The 25,694-nt window shown below is 34.5% G+C and overlaps 1 protein-coding gene across 1 annotated transcript in view; it reads right to left on the bottom strand.

Moving 5' to 3' along the window:
• The window catches only part of MDGA2 (MAM domain containing glycosylphosphatidylinositol anchor 2), a 915,731-nt gene that overhangs the window by 223,374 nt on the left and 666,663 nt on the right, over positions 1-25,694 (bottom strand). The window contains exon 8 of the mRNA XM_040226786.1: positions 4,743-5,036. Coding sequence (XP_040082720.1) covers positions 4,743-5,036 — 294 coding nt within the window. The remainder of the gene's footprint in view (positions 1-4,742; positions 5,037-25,694) is intronic.

Here is a 25,694-nt window from a genome sequence, read left to right as displayed (position 1 = left end):
TAAACATGCACTCTTCAATAAGCTTCTTGAGTAAAAGAGTAAGCAATAATGGCTTTAATCTATGGTTCCCTCCTCTTCATACAATCTGGTCTTGCTTTGGAAATAGATAAGGAACATGGGTCTTTCAACAGCTCTGATTGTTTTCTTTCACAGTTTTCCTTCATTTGGAAAATAGAAATTGTAAGTAAAGGGAGCATGGAATCACATTTGAAGATAGCTGAAAGATGGTTACTTAATACATTTTAACACTTGTCAGTTTTGAAGTTTTCGTGTGTACTCTATATCTTATAAAAGAAATATCTTTAATTGTAGGTGCCTACAGTTAATAAAGCTCTGGTTAAAACTGACTTCCAATGTAGTATATATCTTCTTCACTTGATTTTCAAGAAAATATATCTCAAAATACATTGAAATATATTTCTTCACTAAAATATTTCTTACTTCACTGAAAGATTTTACCAGTGCTTTGAGATTAAACCATCTAAAGTTTGGCTTTTATTAAAAATAAAATGGTATAGTTTATGAAATCAAAATAACAGTATGTAATATATATATATACACTTCAAAGAGCAATAATTTCTTTTAGAGGATCATAGGCATAACTGGATGTCTTCATTTAATATAAATATTTGAATATATTCTTCCAATGACATTTTCACTTAATTACTATTTAAATGATCATTATTTTACTGGATAAATGTAAAAATCACTTTACTGCTACTATGTTTAGGAAAGTGCTCTAGTTTTGTTCAATAGGCTCATGCATACTATAATTTTTAAATAATGAACCAATTAACCTATGCAACATTTTTATTTTCAATGATCTATTCTAATACTGCTTCAAATAAATATAAGCAACTTAAAAGAATTATTACATATTTTCAAAAAATGTGAATGAAATTAAATAGTGGCTGAATATTTAAACGTCTGTTATTAAAAACTGTACAATATATGCTGCAATTTCATCTAGCATTTTTAGAAATTTAGATGAATTTTAAAACACTATTTTTCAAGGCCTTATATTTGAAACTTCTCATTCCAGTCTATATCATTTGTCCTAACTTGCTATTGTAGAAATTAAAAATATTATAAAATAAGCATCAGCTTTCAGGAATGAGCACTGTGCATAAAAATTTAATAATTTAAACCATTTCATTATGGTGATTAAGCTACTCTTAATAGGACATAGAATGGTGTAAAATACCTCTAGGCTTCTGTCACTTCCTAAATCACTATCCACACATTTTAAGAAGAAGCAAATTAACTGGGGATAGTAAATAATTTAAAAAGTTTTAATAGATGACTACTGTATAATTTTAACACATTGGCTAAGAACAAATCTCATTTGAAGATTTAGAACATTAAGCTAAGTGGACTGTTTCATTTTTTATGCAATATGAAAACAATTATACTATTTATACTTAGGCCTTACTACCTCTGCTCATCAATTACTAATTCAATTAATTCTTTAATTATTTTGATTGGTTATTGTTTAATTGGACACAACCAAAACTTAACAAGGGAAAATATGCTTTCAGTTCAGTTCAGTTTAGTCACTTAGTCGTGTCCGACTCTCTGCGACCCCATGAATCGTAGTACACCAGGCCGCCCTGTCCATCACCAACTCCCAGAGTTCACTCAGACTCGCATCCATCGAGTCAGTGATGCCATTCAGCCATCTCATCCTCTGTCATCCCCTTCTTCTCCTGCCCCCAATCCCTCCCAGAATCAAAGTCTTTTCCAATGAGTCAACTCTTTGCATGAGGTGGCCAAAGTACTGGAGTTTCAGCTTTAGCATCATTCCTTCCAAAGAAATCCCAGGGTTGATCTCCTTCAGAATGGACTGGTTGGATCTCCTTACAGTCCAAGGGACTCTCAAGAATCACATTTTTTTGTGTTTTTTTATCTATTATGACCATCTATTTTTCATTCTTTCATGTTTCAAAAATGATACAATTATATATAAATATATGTTTATATATATATATTATGTATATATATACATATTGTATGTGTGCAAAATAGACTCTCATAGAACTTGTCAGTGTAATATATTTTAGGAAAGGAGATCTTAATAAACTAAAGTGTAGAGTTAGCATCCTGAAAAATGTGTTAGGTACAAGTTAGAGTATTTGACATCTCCTCCCTCCATACACTTGGACATTTTCAGCTGTCAAACTGTTATGTGGCTAGTCATCAGATATTCCTGAACCCTAAATAATAAAGAAAAAATTATACAAAAAGCAATATATATATAGATATATTCCATATATTTATATATACATTCATTTGTTATATTTACTCAATGCATTTGCTGATTAGCTATAACATAAAATATATTATGCTGAGAATACAAAATGCATAAACCATAGCTTTTATATCAAATGGATATCTGATATATAAATTATATGAAATAATTTATTTTATATTCTATATGAATTATTAGCACATGTGGCACAGCTATCCCAATTAAGCACAAATACCATATTATTTTCATTCTTTTAAGAGATCACCATAAAAGTTAAAATGTTTATCATTTTAAAATGTTATCAAGATTTCTGCATGACTAGTTTTACAGGAATAAGCCTTAAGTAGTTAAGGCTTCTGGAGTTGTTACCAGTTATTTGTACCTGGAAGATGCTCACACATAACCAGATTCTTCAAAAGAGTTGGGAATACATGAAAGAGAGCTTTTTGAAAGACATTAGGGCATTCTCACCAGCAACTGGCCAGACTGCTGGCACCCAGCCTTGTTTCCTGGTAGGCTGGGGAACTTGCCTCTAAGAGGAAGTGTTGTTAGATTAAACCTTCTGCTCTGCAAAGTCACCTTGGGATGCAAATCTTTTCCTGTGCATTAAATGAATTTTGTTTGCCTATGTCTATTGATGTCTTTTAGTCAATTACATCTTTGTGACACTAGAGACAACTTTGCCCGTATTATCTTCATCTGATATTAACAGGATTGAATTTTAAGATCTGGTGCTGAACTTATTATATCTGAAATCTATTAGGAAGCAAAAATGGGGGAAATTAGGTCACCAAAGGAATCCTAGAGGTTAGTATATTCTATGGAGATTAAAGATCCTGGCTCTTGAAACTTTAATTCAAAATTCCCTAGAGCCAATGGGTTCCACAGCTTCTATTTGTGTCACAGCTTCCACAGAGAGATTTCAGCACAGTGAAAACAAATTGCCCAATAGCTTTAGGAACATTGAAACTTCCTGCATAGTTTCAGAGGAAAAACATATTCCTGTGATTACTAACAAGAATGAAGTACTCCAAACTGTATCCACGTCCTGATTACCTAAGGGTGTCTCTTATTTGTTGGAGAATTGAGGAGAAGTTTCTTTAAAATTCTGTTTTTCTTTCTGAAACTTGTTTTCACATGAACTTCCTACCCTATGAGCTTATTATCATGAGTATAAAGGCCAGTGAGAAAAAACAGGTAACATTCAACTGTGGAATGGAACTTACCATTTAAGAGCTGCATTCTTTACAGATAAAACTAGTAAGATACTTGACAAGTATAAGTTTGCTTATCTACAGGACAAACAGCACATTGAAACCTGAGTTTCTAAAGTACAGGGACAGGAAAGGGTTAAACAGCAGCCAGACCCTTTCTCCTCCCATTACTCACACTCACAGTCCTCATACATAAACATGTGTGTTGTTATCTGTTGCAAACATAATCCTTCCATATTTCAATTATCTTTCCAAATTTAAAGTAAGATAATTCAATCTTCCAACATCTTTATGACTAATATAAAAATAGATATTTTGGACTGATTTCTATTTTCCATTTTCTGTGTTAGAAAAGAACCACAAAAGAAAAGAACATCATTGCTTATTGAAGTGTATAGTTACTTCCAATTCATTCTTTTTCTTAAAGATTTTGCCACCATGTAAATAACAAATAATACCTCAACTAAATTTTCCAGCAACATTCCTCGAGTTTGAACAGATTGTGCTTAGCTTGCTTCTTCTCTTCAGTATTACCCATACCACCTGCTATCCAAAATACCAGGGAATTATTCTCTAATAACCCAACACCAGTAACATTGTTAAATTTCTTAATTTCATGAGTTTAGGCATTTTTACACTAAAAGCAAATACAAAGCACACTATGTCTGCATTTTTTGTTAGCCCTTTCAATGAAAATAGTTAAAAATTTATCATTTTCAGCTCTCAGAGTTAAATAATTATCTGTTAGGAAAGTAAAGCAAAAAATCAGCACCTAATATCTGCCTGAATTATCTCAATATTACTACAATTATGTAATCTACTCTTACAATTTCAGAGAGCAAACATAGCATTGCAATGATTAGGTCTCCACAATTTAAGCAAAGAACACCCTGAAATAGGTGAATAATTTGGGCAAAGGACAGGCAATTGCTGAAGCAGAAACATAAAAAGTGAAAACAAAAGAGTATTATAATCTGAATTAGCAATTACTTCCAATTTCCATTTTGCTTCATTGCACACAGCCAGTTTTTAAGCATTAGGCTTGTTGATTCTTTGGCCTTAGCCAATGACATAACAGCATCATAATCATCACACACATACTAATACAATTCTTTTCCATTAGTGTGTATTGGGTCAAATAATAGGCAGACTTAGGGAAATTATAGTTTAAATTGGGTAGCAGTAATGTAGAAATATTGATTCCTAATCCAACTCCAAAAAGTACCTAATTTTCTTCCCTTGTCCCCCCAGTAGAAATACATAGAAAAAAATGTACTCACACTGCACGATGAGCTGCACCAAGGCTTCTCTTGGTTTCACGTTAAATCCATTATACTGGCTGGTCTGACATCGGTACATTCCTGACATTTCCCTAGACACATTCGCAATCCTCAGTGTTCCATCATAACTCTCCATTTGCATATTCCCGTCAGGCATTGCGACTTCTTTATCCGCTCTAGACCAAAGGATGATGGGTTTAGGTTTTCCAGTGACTTGACACTGCAGTTCTATTGTGTCTCCTTCTCTGGTGACCAGAGGTGATTTTTCCTGTGGAACAGTCAGATTGGGTGGAACTTGAAATGGGAAAAAGAAAATTTTTCAAGGTTAGTATATACTGGTAAAGCATATTCAAACACAGAAAATCATAAGGAAACAATTTCTGCTGGTTGAAGAAGTGTGACAATTCAGATGACAAAAATTACAGAGACCTTGGGATAAGTGGCACATACCCTCATTTAAGTAATTCTAAATTGTTTTCATGTTCTCAAAAGAGGACTTCAAACATTAGCAAGATAAATAAGCATTAAACTGGAACGCAAATGATCAACATCAGAACAATCTACTCCATGATTTGCCATTATCAACCATTAACTGGGGCTTTAACATCTGCATTTCACAAAAGAGTGATCCTACTTGCTAAGGTAAGATTAAGTTTTTCAGTCTTCTGCTTCTTAGGCCATTATCTCTTACCCAAGGATGCTATAAGAAAGGGATAAGAGATATTATAGACTTAGTAGGTACAGTAAATGCAATAGGAAGGGGAAAAAGAAGAACCTCTGATATGAAATCCAAAGTTCTGAAAACTGATTTAGAAACTGACTGAACTGCTAAGGTTTAGATTTTGTTCTCTCCCCTGAGAAAATGAAATGGAACAATGGATTACAATGCCATACTCTGACAACTGAATGTATCATTCTTTTCGATTTTTAATATTTTTTGACATTTGAATTTCATACAATTTGCCTTGAACACATTTTGAGATCATTGTAAACAGGTTGTCATGACATTGCCACTATTTCTATAAAATGTATTTCAAGTGAGTTTTGAAAAATATATTTCAATAATATAAGAATGTAATTTTCTCAAGTAAAGCTAATTTCTGATGTTGCCAAAGTTATTTATTAGAAAATTAGGTTGATTTTAAAAAATTATGTATTATTTATTTTGGCTGTGCTGGGTCTTTAATGAGTTGCAGCGGCTTCTCTAGTCATGGTGCGTGGCCTCAGTAGTTGTGGTGTCCGGGCTTATAGCTGCAGTATGTGGGATCTTAGTTCTGCGACCAGGAATCAAACCCAGGTCTCCTGTACTGGGAGTGCAGATTCTTATCCACTAGACCATCAGGGAAGTACTGGATTGATTTTATAGGAAGTTAACTTTACCACACTTGAAAACATGAACTAATAAAAGGGAAATATTATTCAATGAGTTTTTAAATTTTCTTTAAAAAGGAATCTCCTGTTCCACTGGAAGACTTTTACTTCTCATACAGATGTATATGAATTCAAAAGTATTTATACAATAGAGGATCTGTAAGAAAAGCATGGGCTAAATTAGAATGGCAGAATAAGAATAACCAGAAACATACATATAATTCTATCCCTGTGAAAATGTCATACATTTTCCCCTTTGGAGGTAATACTGCATATGAACAAAAAGGCAAAAATTTTATTTGCCCTTCTAGCATTACTGTGCTCCAGTGCTCAGGAACAAAACAAACATATTTAACCTTTAATATATTTTTCTACTAATGTTGAACTGTTTTTCTCTTATTCATACAGAAAACAAAATTTACAAAGTGATATCAGAATTAATTATCTTGCTGTTTAAATATTTTCATGTCTACTTTTTCATTTAATTCTTTCATTTACTTCTAGTTTAAAAAACTATTTAACCATGCACAGCATTTTAGAAATTAGAAAACATGAAACATTTACCACTATCTTCTTGAAATATATATACATTCTAGGAAATGGCATTAACAAACACATATTTAAATATGGCTGCATTAAAAAAAAAACTATATGATTAAATCATTTACTCTTGTAAATATAAACCACTAAATAATGTTGCTAATTTGTTCTTTTTGAAGTGAACGACCAGAGAATGATACAATACTAAACAAGCATCACCTTGTAACAATAGGATCAGAAAAATAGCTGAAATATTTATTCACCCTCCATGAGAAAGGATACAGAATAACAGCAATAACCTCAACATTTAACATTAATTATGCTCCTATTGTGTACCTGGCATAGTTAGGAATTTTACATTTTCATGAGTTCTCATGACCATCCTTGAATCAAATGTTTAATATTAAAATTTAACAAATGAGAAACCTGAGAATAAGAGAAGATAACAACTTTGATTTGAGTAGAATTAAAACTGAGACAAATTGATAGCAGGTGACTGATGCAGAGATATGAACCCTGAAGCAGGCTTTAGCAAACTATGGTGTTTCAAAGGAATAACGAGTTAGCACTGGACTCCTCTCCTTTTGCTCATAATTACTTTGTTCCTATGGACAAACTGGAACAGTTTTCCCTGCTTATCTCTTGGTTGGCATCTCAGGGACAATAAAACAGTCTAGGTAGAAATGTGACAGAGTATGTAACACATATGCAACAAATTACTTTATCTTTCTATACTGTATCTTATATATCTGCCTTAAACATCTATATATAAAAATACTAGAATAATTCCCATATATTGCAAAATAAATATCAAAATTATTTTACATTTGTACAAAATAAATGAAAATAAATTATACATTAAAAGATTATTTAATGGAGTGTTATTTAAAATTGGAAAATTTCACCTCTTTCAAAAACAAGTCACATGACCTTGGCCAAGCTTAAACACTCTGAGTATGAATTGCTTCATTTTTGAAACTAAGAATTGATATTTAACCAACTCCAAGGGTATTAATGTTCTGATTATAGGAACAAACAGTAAAACATTAAAGACAGAGAGGGCTAATAAAAGTATCCATTTTCTGATTTAAGAAGATGAATATTCAAAGATCTTATTACATTAGGCCAGTCTAACAAAAAGAGATCCTTGGCTAGCTATATTCTTTTTAAGTTTATCATGCTAAATAGTTAAAAAAAAAAAGACTCCCTTGTAAATGTAATCATTTGTTAGATAAACTTTTGTAATAAAAATTATAGAAATGTAAACCTCAGTTTTAATTTAGGTAAGTTACAAATTTATTTTTTAATATATATGCTCATTTTAAAACAAATACCAAAGTCCAGTTAAAATACAGCTTATTTTCCACCCTTTCCATGATGCTTTGGAAATTTTTATTTCAGAGTTAACCCTTTCTTTAACAGCTTTCTTGGCTAAGAAGTTCCTAAAATGTTAAGTTTTTATAGGCTTCCCTCTTTCTCTCCACATTATATTTTCCATTTTCTAGAATGCTCTAAATTACCATTATTATTATATTTTTTTCTGTTAGGAGATTTTGTTTGTTCTCATGAATATCTCTCTGCTTTGTAGGGTTATAATAAGAATTATAATTTTACCTCAAGATTCTTTCAGTCTGTAATTGCAGCCTACTATGATTTTCCAAAATTCTTGCAAGTCCTTAAACCTAAAGCACTATTTATTTCTTGACTTAGTTGATAGCTAATTATGAGGACACTTGATATGCTAATTAAAAACCATAGACTTTTCTTTGTTTAGCATTTATTCTAACTCATCACTTCCAATCAGCTGCTTTGGTTTGTCAATCAAAAATCTCTCTTATATCTCCCCATTTCTTTTCATGGCTATTGGAAGATTTTTTAGTAAATTCATCATTATTTCTTCTTGTGACAATGTCCTAAGTGGTCTTTCTGTCACCAGTCTAATTCTTCCTGTCCTCCTGCTTGCCTGTCATAAGATTTATCATCAGAAACACAATTATGTTTCTGTCACTATGAAAATTTCAATCCTCAATGAGAGTGTTCATCCTAATACTGCTTTAATAAAAAAAAAGAAATTGAAATCAGGCTGACAGATTTTATTTAAAAAAAATCATGATATAGTCACATAATAGATTATGATACAGCATTTTCAAGTGATGATGTAATTGACCCACACTTATTGATAAAGATATATATATTGTTATGCAAGAAAAGCATTCTTGTGAATAGTATGGCCAGCTATAAACACTATTAATAAGTGAGTAAAAGATGTTACTGAACAGTATATACCGTATCATATTTTTATATAGAAAAGACACATGCCAATGAATGTCAGCAGAGAGCTTCTTAGAGGGGAGAATATACATGATTCACCTTTTATATCTGCAGAATCCCCCACTCTCTTTTGCAGTCTCTGAGCTAATAGGAACTCAGTAAAAATGTTTATACCAAATGTACAAATTAAGACAGTGAGGCAGTTGATCACTGGGTTAGAGAGGAAAACAAGACTTACACAGGGGAAAATGTAGAGGATAAGAAAGCCTAGAAGGAACTACGCTGAAACACTAACAGTGGTTCTCTCTGAATGAGGAATTATTGGTAAATTTTATTTTTGGTACATTTTTCTTCATCTTTCACTCTTCTATAATATGTGCTATGCATATTTGCATATTGTAGGGTTCAAGAACTCAGAGAAACTTAAAACGTTAATGCAGCCTATTTTCCAAAGCTCATTTGATGAAAACTCCACTTTTCAATAACAACAAGAGTGTCACTCCAGATCGACTGATCTAGACAACACAGTCCTAGAAACGCTCTTCTAGAATCACTCACTCCTACAACATTCATTTACTTACAGGTCCACTGACCTTGAACCTCAGTGCTCTTGCAGTTCTTGCCTGTGTTCAGCAAGTCTGGCCCTGTCTCCTAGCACTCCTGCTTGTGCCATGTGTTGAGATTCAGTTCAAAGTTACCACTTGGGTGATAACTTTGCCCACCCCTCGGCTGAGCTGGTTGTTCGCTCTTCTTGACCACATATTGGGTGTATACCCACTTCACCTGTACTCGTGGCTTCACTCTGTATTTTCTCCCATGTCTATATCCCTGACCACACAGCTCTGGGAAGGCACAGAATGTCTTGCTCTATCTCTAAAGCCTGATGCCCTACTTTTCTGGTTGGCACAAACCAGGAAGTTATGAAATAACTGAGGAAGGAAGAAGGAGAGAGAGAGCAAAAGGAGTTAAAAAGGAGAAAAAATAAAATGCTAAGACCATAACAGAAAGAAAAGTGAAAGTTGCTCAGTCGTATCCCACGCTATGTGACCCCATGGACTACACAGTCTATGAAATTCTCCAGGCCATAATACTGGAGTGTTCTCTCTTCTCCAGAATACTTTCCCTTCTCCAGGGGATCTTCCCAATCCAGGGATTGAACCCAGGTCTCCTACATCGCAGGCAGATTCTTTACCAGCTGAGCCACCAGGGAAGCCCATACAAAAATAAATATGATAGATAAAAAATCATGAATATTTTTTAAAAAGCAATAATGACCAAATGTAATAATTCTACAATTATTTCAACTAGCAGAATTTCCACTAAAATATATTGTTAATATAGATTTCAAATGTAGTAGTTATTGAGATCTGGGGAGGTATGTGAGAGTTAAGGGGATCTTCCTGACAGCTCAAAAGGTAAAGAATCTGCCTGCAATTCAGGAGACCCCGGTTTGATCCCTGGTTTGGGAAGATTCCCTGGAGTAGGAAGTGGCTTCCAACTCCTGTATTCTTACCTAGAGAATTCCATGGACTGAGGAGTCTGGCAGGCTACAGTCCATCGGATCTCAAAGAGAGTTAAGAGAGTCAAAAAAGGGCTCTTGTAGTTTTCCTTTTCTTTCACCTTTCATTTAAGATTTGAATAGATAAATTATAAATTAAAAAAAGCAAACAACAAAAGTGTCAACAGGATATATTATTTAATTTGGTCATAATGGTTTTTATGCTCTTTTTCTAATCAACTAAGTTATTTTTTATTAAAATATTGACTCATAACAAAAACATCAAATTAAGGAGAAGTGTAAGAAATGTCTACAGCTTGGTTTATTCATATTATATTTGCTAGAAAAACTTCTCTCCTATTAAAAACACAAAGATACACACAGTCTCTGATATATAGCCCATGATACGCTGACCTTGGTTTGATTTTTCTTATCTAAAATGCTATTGTAGGAGACGCTATAATCAAAGAGACTTCAAAAACATGATATGGCACCAAAACTTCTCATTCCAAACATAACAAAAAATAGGCAAGTAATTTGAGCAAACTGGTTTTCTGTCAACTTTTCCATTATATCACAGGCTGTAAACTAAAGCAAGTGTAGAAAACAAAAATGCTTTCATTTCTTCATTAGGAAGGAAGGTGAGGAAATTCAATCTTAGCTTTAACTCAAAAAATGGCGGGCTTAATTTCGTCACTCAAAAGAATACAGGGGAAAGTTAGTTCATCTCAACTATATGAGAAAATATGCTGTTAGAAACAAAAAAAATCAGAATATGCTTATTATGAGCTTATTGCTTTAAAATATATAAATCTGCATAGTGTATTTTAATAGTAGATACTTAAATAAGATGCATTTCCTTAACACAAAAATTGTGATAAACTAATAAGTGGAATTGTCTCCAGAAGGACATCCAGATTCATATTTTCAAGAATCCTAAAATAAGTATGGCACTAATCTAATTATATTTGAATTTTAGGGAGACGTAATTTATAACATATATGTATGTTTTAGAGTGGAACGTATAATCGATATTTAAAACATAAATAAATAAGACAAAAACAATATTTTGTGTTTATACAAATGAACCTCAGAAATCAAAATTCAAGCATGCTCATGCTGACTAGGTCTATGTAAACACATGTAAAAAAGTTAAGGCTCAAGTAAATAGTGAATTTGTAGATTTAACTAATCCAAATGAACCAAATTTATTGTATTTTTTTAACCTGCAAAAACAACAAGTGAAGTAAAACTTTCCTGTAGACTTTAGGTGAGTTTCAAGCTTAGTCACCTAGTGATTGAAACTCAAAGGTTAGAAAAATCCTTAACTCAGACCTCAAAGTTTTAAAGGAAACATATTCTTTCACACTTGAGTGCTTTGTCAGTGTCTAAGTCAGCAGTTGTTTTTTTTTTTTTTTTTTCCCCTGCCAACACATTACACATTAGCTTTGTAAGCATGTGGAGAAGGAAATGGCAACCCAGTCCAGTACCCTTGCCTGGAGAATCCCATGGACAGAGGAGCCTGGTAGGCTACAGTCCATGGTGTCGCAAGGAGTCAGATACAACTGAACAACTTCACTTTCACTTTCTTGAAGCATGAGACTTACCCATGGATATAGTTGGATTTAGAGGTTTTGCAAAATTAAAAAATGATTTTACATGGAGGTATAGAACTGAATAGATGGGGAAACAGTGGAAAAGGTGGCTGACTTTATTTTTGGGGGCTCCAAAATCACTGCAGATGATTGCAGCCATGAAATTAAAAGTTATGACCAACCTAGACAGGATATTAAACAGCAGAGACATTACTTTGTCAATAAAGGTCTGTCTCGTCAAGGCTAAGGTTTTCCAATAGTCATATATGGATGTGAGAGTTGGAATATAAAGAAAGCTGAATGCCGAAGAATTGATGCTTTTAAACTGTGATGTTGGAGAAGACTCTTCTGAGTCTCTTGGGACTGCAAGGAGATCCAACCAGTCCATTCTGAAGGAGATCAATCCTGAGTGTTCATTGGAAGGACTGATGCTAAAGCTGAAACTCCAGTACTTTGGCCACCTAATTAATGCAAAGAGCTGACTCATTGGAAAAGACCCTGATGCTGGGAAAGATTGAAGATGAGAGGAGAAGGGGATGACAGAGGATGAGATGGCTGGATGGCATCACTGACTCAATGGACATGAGTTTTGGGTAGACTCCAGAAGTTGGTGATGGACAGGGAGGCCTGGCGTGCTGCAGTTCATGGGGTCGCAAAGAGTCGGACACGACTGAGAGACTGAACTGAACTGAAAGAACTGAATGGGCCTCCCAAGTGGCTCAGTGGGTAAAGAATCTACCTGTAATGCAGGAGATGCAGGATAACCGGGTTCAATCCCTGGGTCAGGAAGATCCTCTGTAGAAGGGCATGGAAACCCACTCAAGTATTCTTGGCTGGAGGATCCCATGAACAGAGGAAACCGAAGGGTCCATAGGGTCACAAAAGTTGGACATGGCTGAAGGAACTGAGCACACATGCAAAGAACTAAATCGCTCGCAATTGCAACAGGTACCAATGGCATATCATAATGCCTTTTAGTAATGGACTATGGGTTAAGTATGGAGAAGGAAATGGCAACCTACTCCAGTTTCTTGCCTTGAGAATTCCATGGACAGAAGAGCCAGGCAGGCTTACAGTTCATGGGGTCACAAAGAGTCGGACACGACTGAATGACTGACATACACACATGGGTTAAGTAAGATAAGCCTGTGGTTAGGTGCAATTGTCAGCATCTGGTTCTAACTACACTCAATTTTCTTCCATTCAATTAAGTATCTTCAATCTAAGAGAGAATAATATCATAACTATAAACTATGTTTTAAGACCTTTACATACTAATGCTTGAAATATTTTAATTATCATGTACCTCGTACAGCTATGAACACATTTTGATGAACATACCACTAAGATTTGGAATAACAGCCTTAATATATGGAATTTATAAGTGGCCATTAGAAAACATTCATATGATATAAGGCAAATCTGATAATTCCCTTCAATATAAAAATAATTCTAATCCAAATATCCAAAATACTTTTTAAACAAATAAGCTTGAATCATTTTCTTAATAATTTGTGTCAATTAAAATATCTAGTAAGATGTGTTTGAAAGATATTCAAGGTGACAAAAGAAATCCAACATGCTAAAGACTCCTCACTTATTAATGAGCTTCTCATATACGCTTTCTTTCAGAGACCATGATGGGTAACAATATTTGATGAAAGACAGCAACACTCGAAAAGCTCATTTCTCATGACAGAAATAAAGGTTGCCAATAGATACTTCCTGTTTTGTAAAAACATGGAGATAATATGGTGATTTATATGATATGCAGTGCACAGAGTGCTTCTGCAGTTTTTTTATAATATGAAGAATATCCCAGAGCCATAGGTTAATATGGTATAATAATATATTGCATTGCTTCACTTTCTTCTGAATTGTCTTCCCCTTTATAAATAAATCACTAAAATCTAATTGTTGATTTTTTCTCTCTCCTTCCAAAAAGATCTTACTATTTCTGAGCTAATCTTCCTTTAAAATATTATTCTACAATTCAAATAGCCTCAGCAGCTCCCCATTTTCTAGAACTAGACTATATCCCATTGTTTGTTTTCCATCTTACCTTCCACCATTATTAATTTATAGTGCTTCTGTGAAAAGTTCTCTATTCAACATAGATAGGTTACTTTTGGTCTGCTTTTGGGCTTCCCTGGTGGCTCCGATGGTAAAAAATTTGCCTGCAATGCAAGAGACCCAGGATTGATCCCTGGGTTGGGAAAATCCCCTGGAGCAGGGAATGACTACCCCTGGAGAAGGGAATGGCTACCCCTGGAGAAGGGAATGGCTACCCACTCCAGCATTCTTGCCTGGAGAATTCCATGGACTAAGGAGACTGGTGCCAGGCTACAGTCCATGGGACTTCAAAACGTCGGACACCACTGAGTGACTAACACTTTCACTTTGGTTGGCTTAACACTTGGCTCATTTCCTACTCATTGCCTTCCATCTTTCCCTGTAGGAATGATTTTTCCAAAATAATTCTCATCCAATGATTCCCAATTCTTCTAAGGCTGCATTGAAATTTCCTATTCTCTTATAAGTCTTTCCTAATTTCTGTATCTTTGTTTCACACTCCACATCTCTAAATAACAGTATGTCTGACTTACTCTATCAATGTATTATGACAAAATGTCTACTCCCTTATATATGTAGCTAAAACATTCTAAGGTAAGTATCAGATTTTATCTATTTCCTCAGAAATGGCTTCCATACCTTGTGATGTGTTATTTTAGAGGTGCTTAATACATTTTTGATTGATTGATGGAGCACCAATCAAGGTTACTAAGCAACCACAGTAAGAAAACTATTGATGAATAATCACCTCTTGATTATTTGAGCTTAGTTATAAAGTATATGAATTTCAAGATCATTTTTTTTTACACATGAACTCTTTCTATTTTTAACTGAAAAAACACAAAAACAATAGGTTTTCATAAAGTTAGGTCTTACACTAGATTTAAATTTGGGCACAGTAAAGATGCTTGAGAGTTCCTTGGACTGCAAGGAGATCCAACCAGTCCATTCTGAAGGAGATCAGCCCTGGAATTTCTTTGGAAGGAATGATGCTAAAGCTGAAGCTCCAGTACTTTGGCCACCTCATGTGAAGAGTTGACTCATTGGAAAAGACTCTGATGCTGGGAGGGGTTGCGGGCAGGAGGAGAAAGGGATGACAGAGGATGAGATGGCTGGATGGCATCACTGACTCGATGGAAGTGAGTCTGAGTGAACTCTGGGAGTTGGTGATGGACAGGGAGGCCTGGCGTGCTGTGATTCACAGGGTCACAAAGAGTCGGGGACGACTGAGTGACTGAACTAACTAACTAAAGATGCAAGGAGGTAAATTATTAGAAATATTTGCTAGTAGTGAGTAATTTCTCTATGTTGTGGCTTTCCTCCATCATCAGTAAAGAAAAGGCTAGTTGGCTTTACAACAGAATGTCAGTTTAGACCCATATTTTAAGATTTGTATTACTTACAGTCTTTTTTGTAAATCACATATGAAATAGATATATTTTTAAACATGCCATCATACCATATGGCAAGCTTACTGTTTCTGTCCATGATATGAATAAGCATAAATACTTCTCTTATCATATGCTGTGGATAAAAACTGTCCTTTTTGCACTGACACACACTTTTTTTTTTACTGACTTACCCATTATAAAGCAGAAGATGCTAATAAAGCAAGATTGACAATGATTTACAAATCTAGCTACAGAGCAGGATGAAAGCATGCATTAAAAACAAACATGAGATTAAAATACCATGATGTGTGCTTTTGGAAATTCTAAAGGGAAATGGGCATGCATACACCCACATAAACACACACACATGCAAAATGCTTATTTTTTTAAAGAGTTAAAGAAAATCTTATTATAAGGGTATTACTAGTGATTTGAAATCTATGGGAGGAGGCAAGATTCTGAGGAGTAGCAACTGTGGAAGGTTTAGTATTAGAAGATGGAGGACATGAGTGTCACTCAATCAGGATAACGGGTTTGGCAGGCAACAGTTGTGGCTGTTCCAACTCCCCTCTCCCAGCAGGTGCTGCTATGGCACAAGAATTGTCTCCGAGGGCTTCAGTGGAACACAAAGTATAAGATGAAATGGCAACACAGAAAATCATTCCCTGAGTGGCATTCATATTTTCTCTGCTAAACAAGATTCAGGGCCAGCTGCAAATAAACACAGGTTCTATCTTTGCTGCCTCAGAAACAGATAAGTAAATGGGGCCTTAAGCTAGGGATGGTTATGAAGCACTTGTTTAGATTTAGTTTTGAAGTATCTTGAATTGTTATGATCTTCACATAATCTGGTTTTCTAACTTGAGTTTATAATAAAATATTTTATAGAATCGTTAATAGAAATCTATGTCAAGAAGACAATGTTTTGCTGATATTCTGGGGCAAAGATGTGAAAGCATATCTTTATTATATTAACCTTTTAGCAAGCTAGGAATCTGAACTAGACTGAGAATGTTGGAAGATACGGACCACAAAAGAAGCACTTGCTTTTATACTTTAATAAGAAAGGAGATATTATAATAGTCAAAACAGCAAATAAAATGCTAAGATTTTAATTATTTAGAAAAGAAAGAATCATGGTTTTGCATTGTAGACTTTGCCATTTGATTTTGGAATACATTCTTAAATAAATGTAGTTACATTACACATCATTTTAATGTGCATTTCTTGCTTTACATTGTTTTACTTGTTGTTTATTTTAGATTTATTTCAGACTAGGGAAATGATGTTAGACAAAAGCAAATTCAAGTTATTTTCTTATTTGAGTTTGAAATGGGTCATAAAGCAGCAGAAACAACTCACATCAGCAATGCATTTGGCCTAGGGACTGCTATTGAACATATAGTGCAAGGGTGGTTCAAAAAGTTTTGCAAAGGAGATGAGAGCCTTAAAGATGACGATCATGGTGGGTGGCCATCAGAAGTTGACAATGACCAATTGAGAGGATCATTGAAGCTGATCCTCTTAAAACTACACAAGAAGCTGTCGAAGAACTCAACCTCAACCATTCTATGGTCATTTGGCATTTGAAACAAATTATAAAGGTAAAAACTCTATAGATAAGGGGGTGCCTCTGAGCTGACCACAAATCAAAAAAATTGTCAGTTTGAAATATCATCTTCTCTTCTTCCATGCAACAACAAACAATTTCTCAATTGGATTGTGACAGGTGACAATAAGTTGATTTTGTATGACAACCAGTGATGACCAGCTATGTGCTTGGACTGAGAAGAAGCTCCAAAGCACTTCCCAAAGTCAAAGGTGCACCAAAAGAATGCCACGGTCACTGTTCGGTGGTCTGCTGCCAATCCACTACAGCTTTCTGAATCCTGGCAAAACCATTACATCTGAGAAATGTGCTCAGCAAATCAGTTAGATGCACCGAAAACTGTAATACCCGAAGCCAGCACTGGTCAACAGAAAGGGCCCAATTCTTCAGCACAACACCCTACCACACATAGCAAAACCAAGGCTTCTAAAGTTGAACGAATTTGGCTATGAAGTGTTGCCTCGTTCACCATATTCACCTGATCTCTTCCCAACTGACTACCACTACTTCAAACATCTAGTCAACTTTTTGCAGGGAAAATGCTTCCACAACCTACAGGAGGCAGAAAACACTTTCCAAGAGTTCATCAAATCCCAAAGCACAGATTTTTACGCTACAGGAAAAAACAAACATTTCTCACTGATAAAAATGTATTGATAGTAATGGTTTCTCTTTTGATTAATAAAGATGTGTTTGACCCTAGTTATAATGATTTAAAATTCACAGTCTAAAACAGCAATTACTTTATTAGTAATTTACTTAGTATTTAACAACCTAAAAACTAAGATATGACCAGGTCATTTAATGAAAAGGTAATCAATCTATAACCATTTCTGGGAAATAAAGGGCCAATTCCTCAAATCTCTACTGTTAATCAAGTTCAACATCATATTTGGTATATGTTAATTTTTTTAATAATGCAGAATAAAGCTGGAAAATACAGTTATTTAGGGATAAGAAATTGATTAAGAATTTACACTTTAAAAGTTGAATATCACATTCTAAACATATACAAACTAAAATTGTCAAGCAGGAGAGTCCTAGAGCTTAAAAGTTAGCTCAGAAAGTCCCAAATTCATAGAATGTTGATATTTCATAATACAGTTGTGCTCTTGCCTACTTACTCTAAAAATATTGTGCCATGATTTGTCCAAAGACATTTAAATATATATATAAATGCACCACCACTTAAATTAACACTTTGGAGTAACAGAGGCAGATCTGCATATATGAAAACATGCACTAGGCAGGACTTATTACCAATTCATTTTAATACACATTTGTCAGCCCCTCAAATAGGTACATATGCTTAAGACTGGGGCAAGAGAGATAAATTAGACCTTTAACTACTTTCAGAACTTACAGTGTGCATGATGAAAGCTGATAAATAAGGAGAATTCTCAGTAACTGATCATTGTTCATAATCACTTTTAAGTCAGAAGGCCTTTTTAAATTGAGATGCAGAGTTCGGAACAGTTGTAAGTGTACAAGATCAGAAATTTTACCTGGTCTCAGTGACTACCACTTACTAACTGTACAACCGTGGTTTGTCTTTGTTTTCTCATCAGGAAACAAGGCTGATGAAAAGAATTTGATGAGAATTTAAAAATGGTATAAGTTACATTAGAGCACCCTGTGAAGTGAAACATATTTCAAGTTTTATAATATACTTTTAAAGAGCAAGGCTCAGGTCTGGCAGCCTGGATTCAGCTCTACCACCTACTAACTGAATAACCTTGGGAAAGTTACCTAACCAGTATCTTAGTTTAACTAGAGTGAGCATAATATTACTCACTTCAATTTTATTTTTTTAGTATTAAAGAGTATAATATACCTAAAATCTTGACCATAAGGTCTATCACATAATAAATCCTCAAAATTCTCATCTTTGTCTTTTATTAGGGTGGTATCAACAACTATGAGGGATTCCCTGGTGGCTTAGCAGTAAAGAATCTGCCTGCAAATGAAAGAGATGTGTGAGGAGATGCAGGTTCAATCCCTTGGTGAGGAAGGTCCCCTGGAGAAGGAAATGGCAACCCATTCCAGTATTCTTGCTTGGAAAATCCCACGGACAGAGGTGCCTCGTGGGCTATAGTCCATGGGGTCACAAAGAGTCAGACACAACTTAGCAACTAAACCATGACAAACATTAATGACTATGACTATATTTTATTGTTCTGTATATATGTCTATATTAGGGCCAAGATTTTGTTTTATTCATACTTGTGATGTCTCAAATACTGAATATATATATATGTATGAAACTCCAATACTTTGGCCACTTGATGCAAAGAACTGACTCATTGGAAAAGACCCTGATTCTGGGAAGGACTGAAAGCAGGAGGAGAAGGGGACAACAGAGGATGAGATGGTTGGATGGCATTACCTACTGGATGCACATGAGTTTGAGCAGGCTCTGGGAGTTGGTGATGGACAGGGAAGTCTGGCGTACTGCAGTCCATGTGGTTTCAAAGAGTTAGACATGACTGAGCAACTGAACTGACTAACTGGTAATATATGTGTGTGTGTGTGTGTGTGTGTGTGTGTGTGTGTGTATATATATATATATATATATATATATATATATATAATTATATATTATATCTTATAGAAATTTATATTATATAGTTATTATTTATATTTTATTTTATGTTTTAATATTTTATATCATTCATTTATTTTATATTTATATAAATTTATTTATAAATTATTTATTATATAAATGTATATTATGTATATATATAAATATATATTAAATATATACATAATTATACATTATATATGTAGTATATGTATTATCATTGCCAGTTTCAGCTTTCTTGGCAATATGTGGTTCATTTCAGATGATGACATTATTTGAAGAAGATAACATTTTGGAAAGGATAGGAATGGACCTTTTTAATCTGAAGAGTCAGAGACATTCCCCAAAGCCATCCAAAGAAAGCAGGTTGCAGATTTCTGCCATTAGATACAATAACTTGATCTGTGTGTTTGGATAGTATTATAAAATAGCACATAATGCAGATATTCTAAGTCTCAGTCTATTTCTATGAAGTAATGAGGTTTGGACATTCCTAAATACATATATATTCCTCCCTTATGAGGATAACAAAATGTCAGCGCTGCCCATTTTCACAAAGGTCAGGGTGTTGCCATGAAAACCAGGGACAAATAAGTAAAAATAAACTGTCTGATCATGTTAATTATGTGATCGCTTCTTTGGATGAGGAATTCTAAATTAAAAAGAGGATAAGCTATAAACTATATATCAAATCTACTTAATGAAAGCATAGAAAAAAAAAAGATGCTTTAAAGAAATTCACAATTTATTTTATTTTCAAGAGCAACTGTTGGTCACAGAGGTAAACTCCTCAATGACAAATGGCTAGAAAAATCAATTTACTTCTATAATAAAAAGGCCATTTGTCTCCTTGTAGAATCCATGTGACATTGTTTGGCCTTTTATAAATGATCAGTCTGAATAATGTCTATGGTTTACAAATTCCCTAACTACTTCACTGATTATGTACCAATGAATATGCCTTATCCTGTGGAAATAAGACAGTCTCACCATTTTAACAAACATTTTAACCTAAATAAAGTTGGCTCTTTCATGCTTTGTCAAGAGCATAGCAAAAACCAGTCGACCCCATAAATAGTAGCTGCACCAAGCTCCTCCATCCATGGGATTTTCAAGGTAAGAGTACTGGAGTGAGTTGCCATTTCCTTCTCCAATTAGTAGATAACTGGTCAATTAAAACATAGGATTTTTCTTATAAAACATGGTGACATTATTAAGAAAATTTCTACACATGCACGATTGCATTTTATGATTCAACCTGCTACTCTGTAGAAGTATAGAATGCTACAACAAAAATATGGGCCTAATTTTGGAGCTACATAAAAACTCACATAACGTCATTGATAGGAAGGATATATAACTCATTCTCAGCTAATAAATGTGTAAATAGAGTTTAGTACCATTTTATTAATGTAGTTTTACATTGCATTTTATTCCTAAGCAAGGATATTTCCATTTAAATGTCAACTAAATATATTCTGTTTACAAGTATTATTTAGACAGTCTTGGTAAAAGTGGACTACTTATGTTTCATTTATAGTGCACTGTTATTCACACTAAATGCATTTTAGAGTACAGACATTTGAACTGCTTGTCATTTTATTATTTCTACTTTGCATATTTTAATTACCAATATATTTCATATTGTGCATGGAACCTATTTTTAAAGTGCAGTCATATGCTTCTCAGTTCACATCTTTCTAATCTCATCATTATTACTGATAGAATATCCCTAAAATTTGGGAGACTCTGATTTATTTATGTACTTGAAAGAAACCTGGTATCCTCAGTTTTTCATTCCCCTAGAGATTATCGTCTTGTTCTCTTTTCTAAAACTCTCATTTCTGAGCCTAGGCTGTCTCTTAGGTTGACTTTCACTCAACTGGACTGCTCAGGTTCTAATTCTTTAGTCAAAGAGGTACGAAGGCAGACATGACATGATTTGGGTTTTCTGAGATGGAGTCACTTATCAAAAATAAATTTCTCATAGTTTATCTCTTGAGCCTGAAATTGTATTACCTGTGCTCGTTCCATTGAGAAGCTGTGTGTCTTTTGTAAAGAGCCTAGGTTTTGCAGTTAGAATTGACCTGTGTTAAACATTTTGAAATGCTTCAGCATATGCTAATACTTCGCTTCTTTAATTGGGTGTATACACTAAGTTACATGCTTACAATTCAAGCATTATTCCGTTTTCGTTATGCTGCTATAAAAGTTAAAAAAATATTTCATTGACAATGTTATCTACACTGGCACGCTGAAAGTTTTAATGTATAGTCTCAGGTTACTTTAACACATAATTTATGCCACTCAGCAGCACACACCCCTAGATGTGGTTAGGCAGGATTTTAAAGATACAAACCCTGGGGCCTCTCTTCTCAGGAAGCTAGGACAAGACAAGTATCATCATGTTCAGTTGCACTAGAGGATTTTTAACCTAGCATAATGCTGAAAGTGGTCTTTTTGGGTGAAAAGAATACTGCTCAATCTATACACCTAGGTCAGAATAGGGTAAGGCTTCGTCTCATTTTAGTGACAGGGATATGAGATAGGCAAACAGAACCTGACATCCTAACACTCTTTGAAGTGATGTTCTCAGAGTAGGGGAGAGTGTTGTGCTCTGCCATCAATCCAACTCATGATCCGACTAGACTGTTACATGAATTCCTCTTAGAATATTTTAATACCTGCCAACAGTAATCCTTTCATGCAAGGCCCTTGTTAAGTGGTATAACTAAATATAAGAATCACCTGAGATAGTAAAGGGAAATACCCATTTAATGTATGCTGCTGCAAGCTTATACTGAATTTGGAATCTGAGATCATAAACTTGAATTAGGATGTGATCATAGGAAGTGAACAAGTACCTCTAAACTTTGGGATCTCATTTTCCACTCTATAAAATGAAAGGTACCAGGAAATTTATAAATGTCCTCAGTATTTAAAAACAATTCCAATAACTGAGGCCTTTAGAAATATTTTAAACTTGTTTTACAAAATAGGTATCTAGGAACCTGAACAAATTATCTTTTGCTCTTATTTAAAAATAGATATCCAGAGATCATAAATATCCTTAAATTGTGCCACCAAAATCCTAATTGTAATGATTTACTGAATTTATTTAATCTCTGGCCTAACCTCACTGATATCTCACAATGAAGGATGAAAAAGACTATGAAAACTAATGAGGCCCTTTTCACAGTAAAATGTAAGCTGATTTAGAGGGCAAAGTCCTTTGCACTAATGGTAATTCTAACTTCTATTTTGGAGTTATTGAAAGAAATAACTTAGATTGAAGACATTCCAAACTGTAAAATGAAACCTAGACAATACAAACAAATTATGTCACTATAACAATTTTCTATCTAATGCCAGAGATCTAGGATTCTAGATTTATTGCTATTACATAAAGTAAAATAGTGATCAAACTGTTAGTCTATGGATCTAGTTTCTATGGATACTTCTATTTATTTCTCTGTTCTTCAATTGATAATGGTAGCTTGGTAGTGTCATTTTAAAAGAACATAAAAATCCCAAGTGTTATCATAATTCTATCAGTAGTGAATCTCCCCACACCTCTATCTTCTCCTCTAGTCAAGAGATTCAGAGTGAGTCCTGGTATTGTAGCTTTAATAATATATCCTGATTTACATCCATTCGCTACTATAAATTTGATGGGGACACTTATTTTTCATCAGTTAATGAATATAATTTTCACAATTCTTTCTTTAACTTGCATAAAGTATTGGTAGTTATAATTTTAAGTGCAAATTATGAAACCAACTAATGGTGTTCAGCCCTATAGATTAGAGCAATGTCTATACAGTCATTTAAAATTTAAATAGTTTCCATGTCCCCATTGCTTGAATTTATAAATGGATGAAGGGTGTAGGAAACATAAATTGAGCATTCATTCCTATTTCTCACTGACTTGTTCTTATCTCATTGTAATCTTGGAATTGCAAAAAGTGTTTAATTCTGCCAAGTGAAGGAAGTCCTCAACGCATGACACAGTAATTAGATAATAGTTAATTAACCACTGTTAAACTATAAGTTGTAAGGTAGAACGTGGCTTCCCTTGTGGATCAGCAATAAAAGAATCTGCCTGCAAAGAAGGAGACACAGCAGACACTGGTTGGATCTCAGGTTCAGGAAGATTCCCTGGAAGAGGCATGACAATGCACTCCAGTATTCTTGCCTGGAAAATTCCACAAGAGGAGCCTGATGGCCTATGGTCCATGGGGTCGCAAAGAGTTGGACACGACTGAAGTGAATGGGCATGTACATAAGATAGAACCTTTGTTCTTAAATTTCAGGGAAAAAAAAGTGTTGGATGTTTTAAGATGATAATTAGAAGAAAGTTGTAAATCTGATGTTATTTTCATCATTAGTTAGATTCAATTTTTTGAGAAAACCCTACTATAAAAACATGATTAATGTTTAATCAACTACTGCAGGAAACAGAATTAATTTAATGCAGCCAATCTTTGCATTTATGCTCTCCTCAAAGTAAGCAGTATCAATATTGATAAAATTTATGCTTCTCAAAACAATTTTCAACTTCCTGGCAAGGCCAACTAAAAATGTTTCAAATATTCCTTCTCACTTCTTTAAATGATCTCACTGAAAACAGAATTAGTGTAATTGTTGCTGCTGCTGCGGCTGCTGCTGCTAAGTCGCTTCAGTCGTGTCCGACTCTGTGTGACCCCAGAGATGGCAGCCCACCAGGCTCCGCCGTCCCTGGGATTCTCCAGGCAAGAACACTGGAGGGGGTTGCCATTTCCTTCTCCAATGCATGAAGCTGAAAAGTCAAAGTGAAGTCGTTCTTCGAAACCCCCTGGACTACAGCCTACCAGGCTCTTCCGTCCATGGGATTTTCCAGGCAAGAGTACTGGAGTGGGGTGCCATTGCCTTCTCCAGTGTAATTGTTACTGTCTATAAATCTCTCTTTCTCTCATTCTCTCCCTTATTTTCTGTCTCCTTTGCTCCCACCTTCCCTCCTTCAATTCCCAATCCTTTCACTTGAAGAAAAATTAGAGCTTGCTTCTATTATCAAAATCTATGCATCAATATTAAAGTACTTGAAACAAATATAATCTTTCACACGCCTCTTCATGCTGATGAAAAGGTACTGAAGGCTCTAAAGCTGTTGTACATGAAGGGTGCCACTGGATATTCCCGTCTTTCACATAAACTAAGGCATTTTTTTCTCTTGATTTCCACTGACTATTCTTATTTTTTTTTTTTTCTGCATGTTTTCTGCTTTTTTCCACCATATTCTTGGACATTATTTTTGTTTGTTTTGCTTCATATTCTCTTCTTGGATAAGACGATCTACTTCTAAACAATGAAATTGCTTGTGAAGTCCATGTTCTACTTCTGAATTTTCTCTCAACCATCAAACCCTACCTTCTAATTGGTCACCAGAAACTTGATGATGTCTTCTTATCAACCATTCAGGTACAACTACTCCCAAACCGATTTATCCTTTCAGACTTTTCCTTAAATCCCTCATTCAGACCTAACATCCTTCCCTCAGAATGTGGAATTACCATATGCTGAAATGAAGTTGAACACTTTGGAACCATAAAAAGAAGAACATACTTTGGAAGGAATGGAAGAATTCACCTAAGCAAATGGCTTTCAACTATGTGTGCTTACTACTGGGTGCACACATATATGTTTGTGAACTTGAGTTAGAATTCTCTGTCCAAATATAATCTTAGACAGAAGTTCTATATAAGAAAGAGAGATAGGCTTTGTTCTATTTGAAATTGGAAGGTAAATAAAAAAGGTAAAACTCTCAGCTGGTTACTACCCTTCCTCCTGCAGTTTAGCAGCCCCCAAGGATAGTTTTTAGAAATCTCTAGTCATCATTGGAACACCATTTAGAAATCAGTTATCCAGCTGATCCCTTTATTCTACAGATGGAAGTTTTGGGGTCTAGCCAGACCCAAGGTCACAATGCTATTAAGTAGAAAATTTGGGCCTGGACCCAAGTCCCAGGCTCTACACACACTAAGCTG

The sequence above is a fragment of the Oryx dammah genome, unplaced genomic scaffold (assembly GCF_014754425.2).
Source record: "Oryx dammah isolate SB20612 unplaced genomic scaffold, SCBI_Odam_1.1 HiC_scaffold_26, whole genome shotgun sequence".
Lineage (NCBI taxonomy): Eukaryota > Metazoa > Chordata > Mammalia > Artiodactyla > Bovidae > Oryx > Oryx dammah.
Note: the sequence above shows the minus strand (reverse complement) of the source record. Positions and strands in the feature narration are given on the sequence as shown.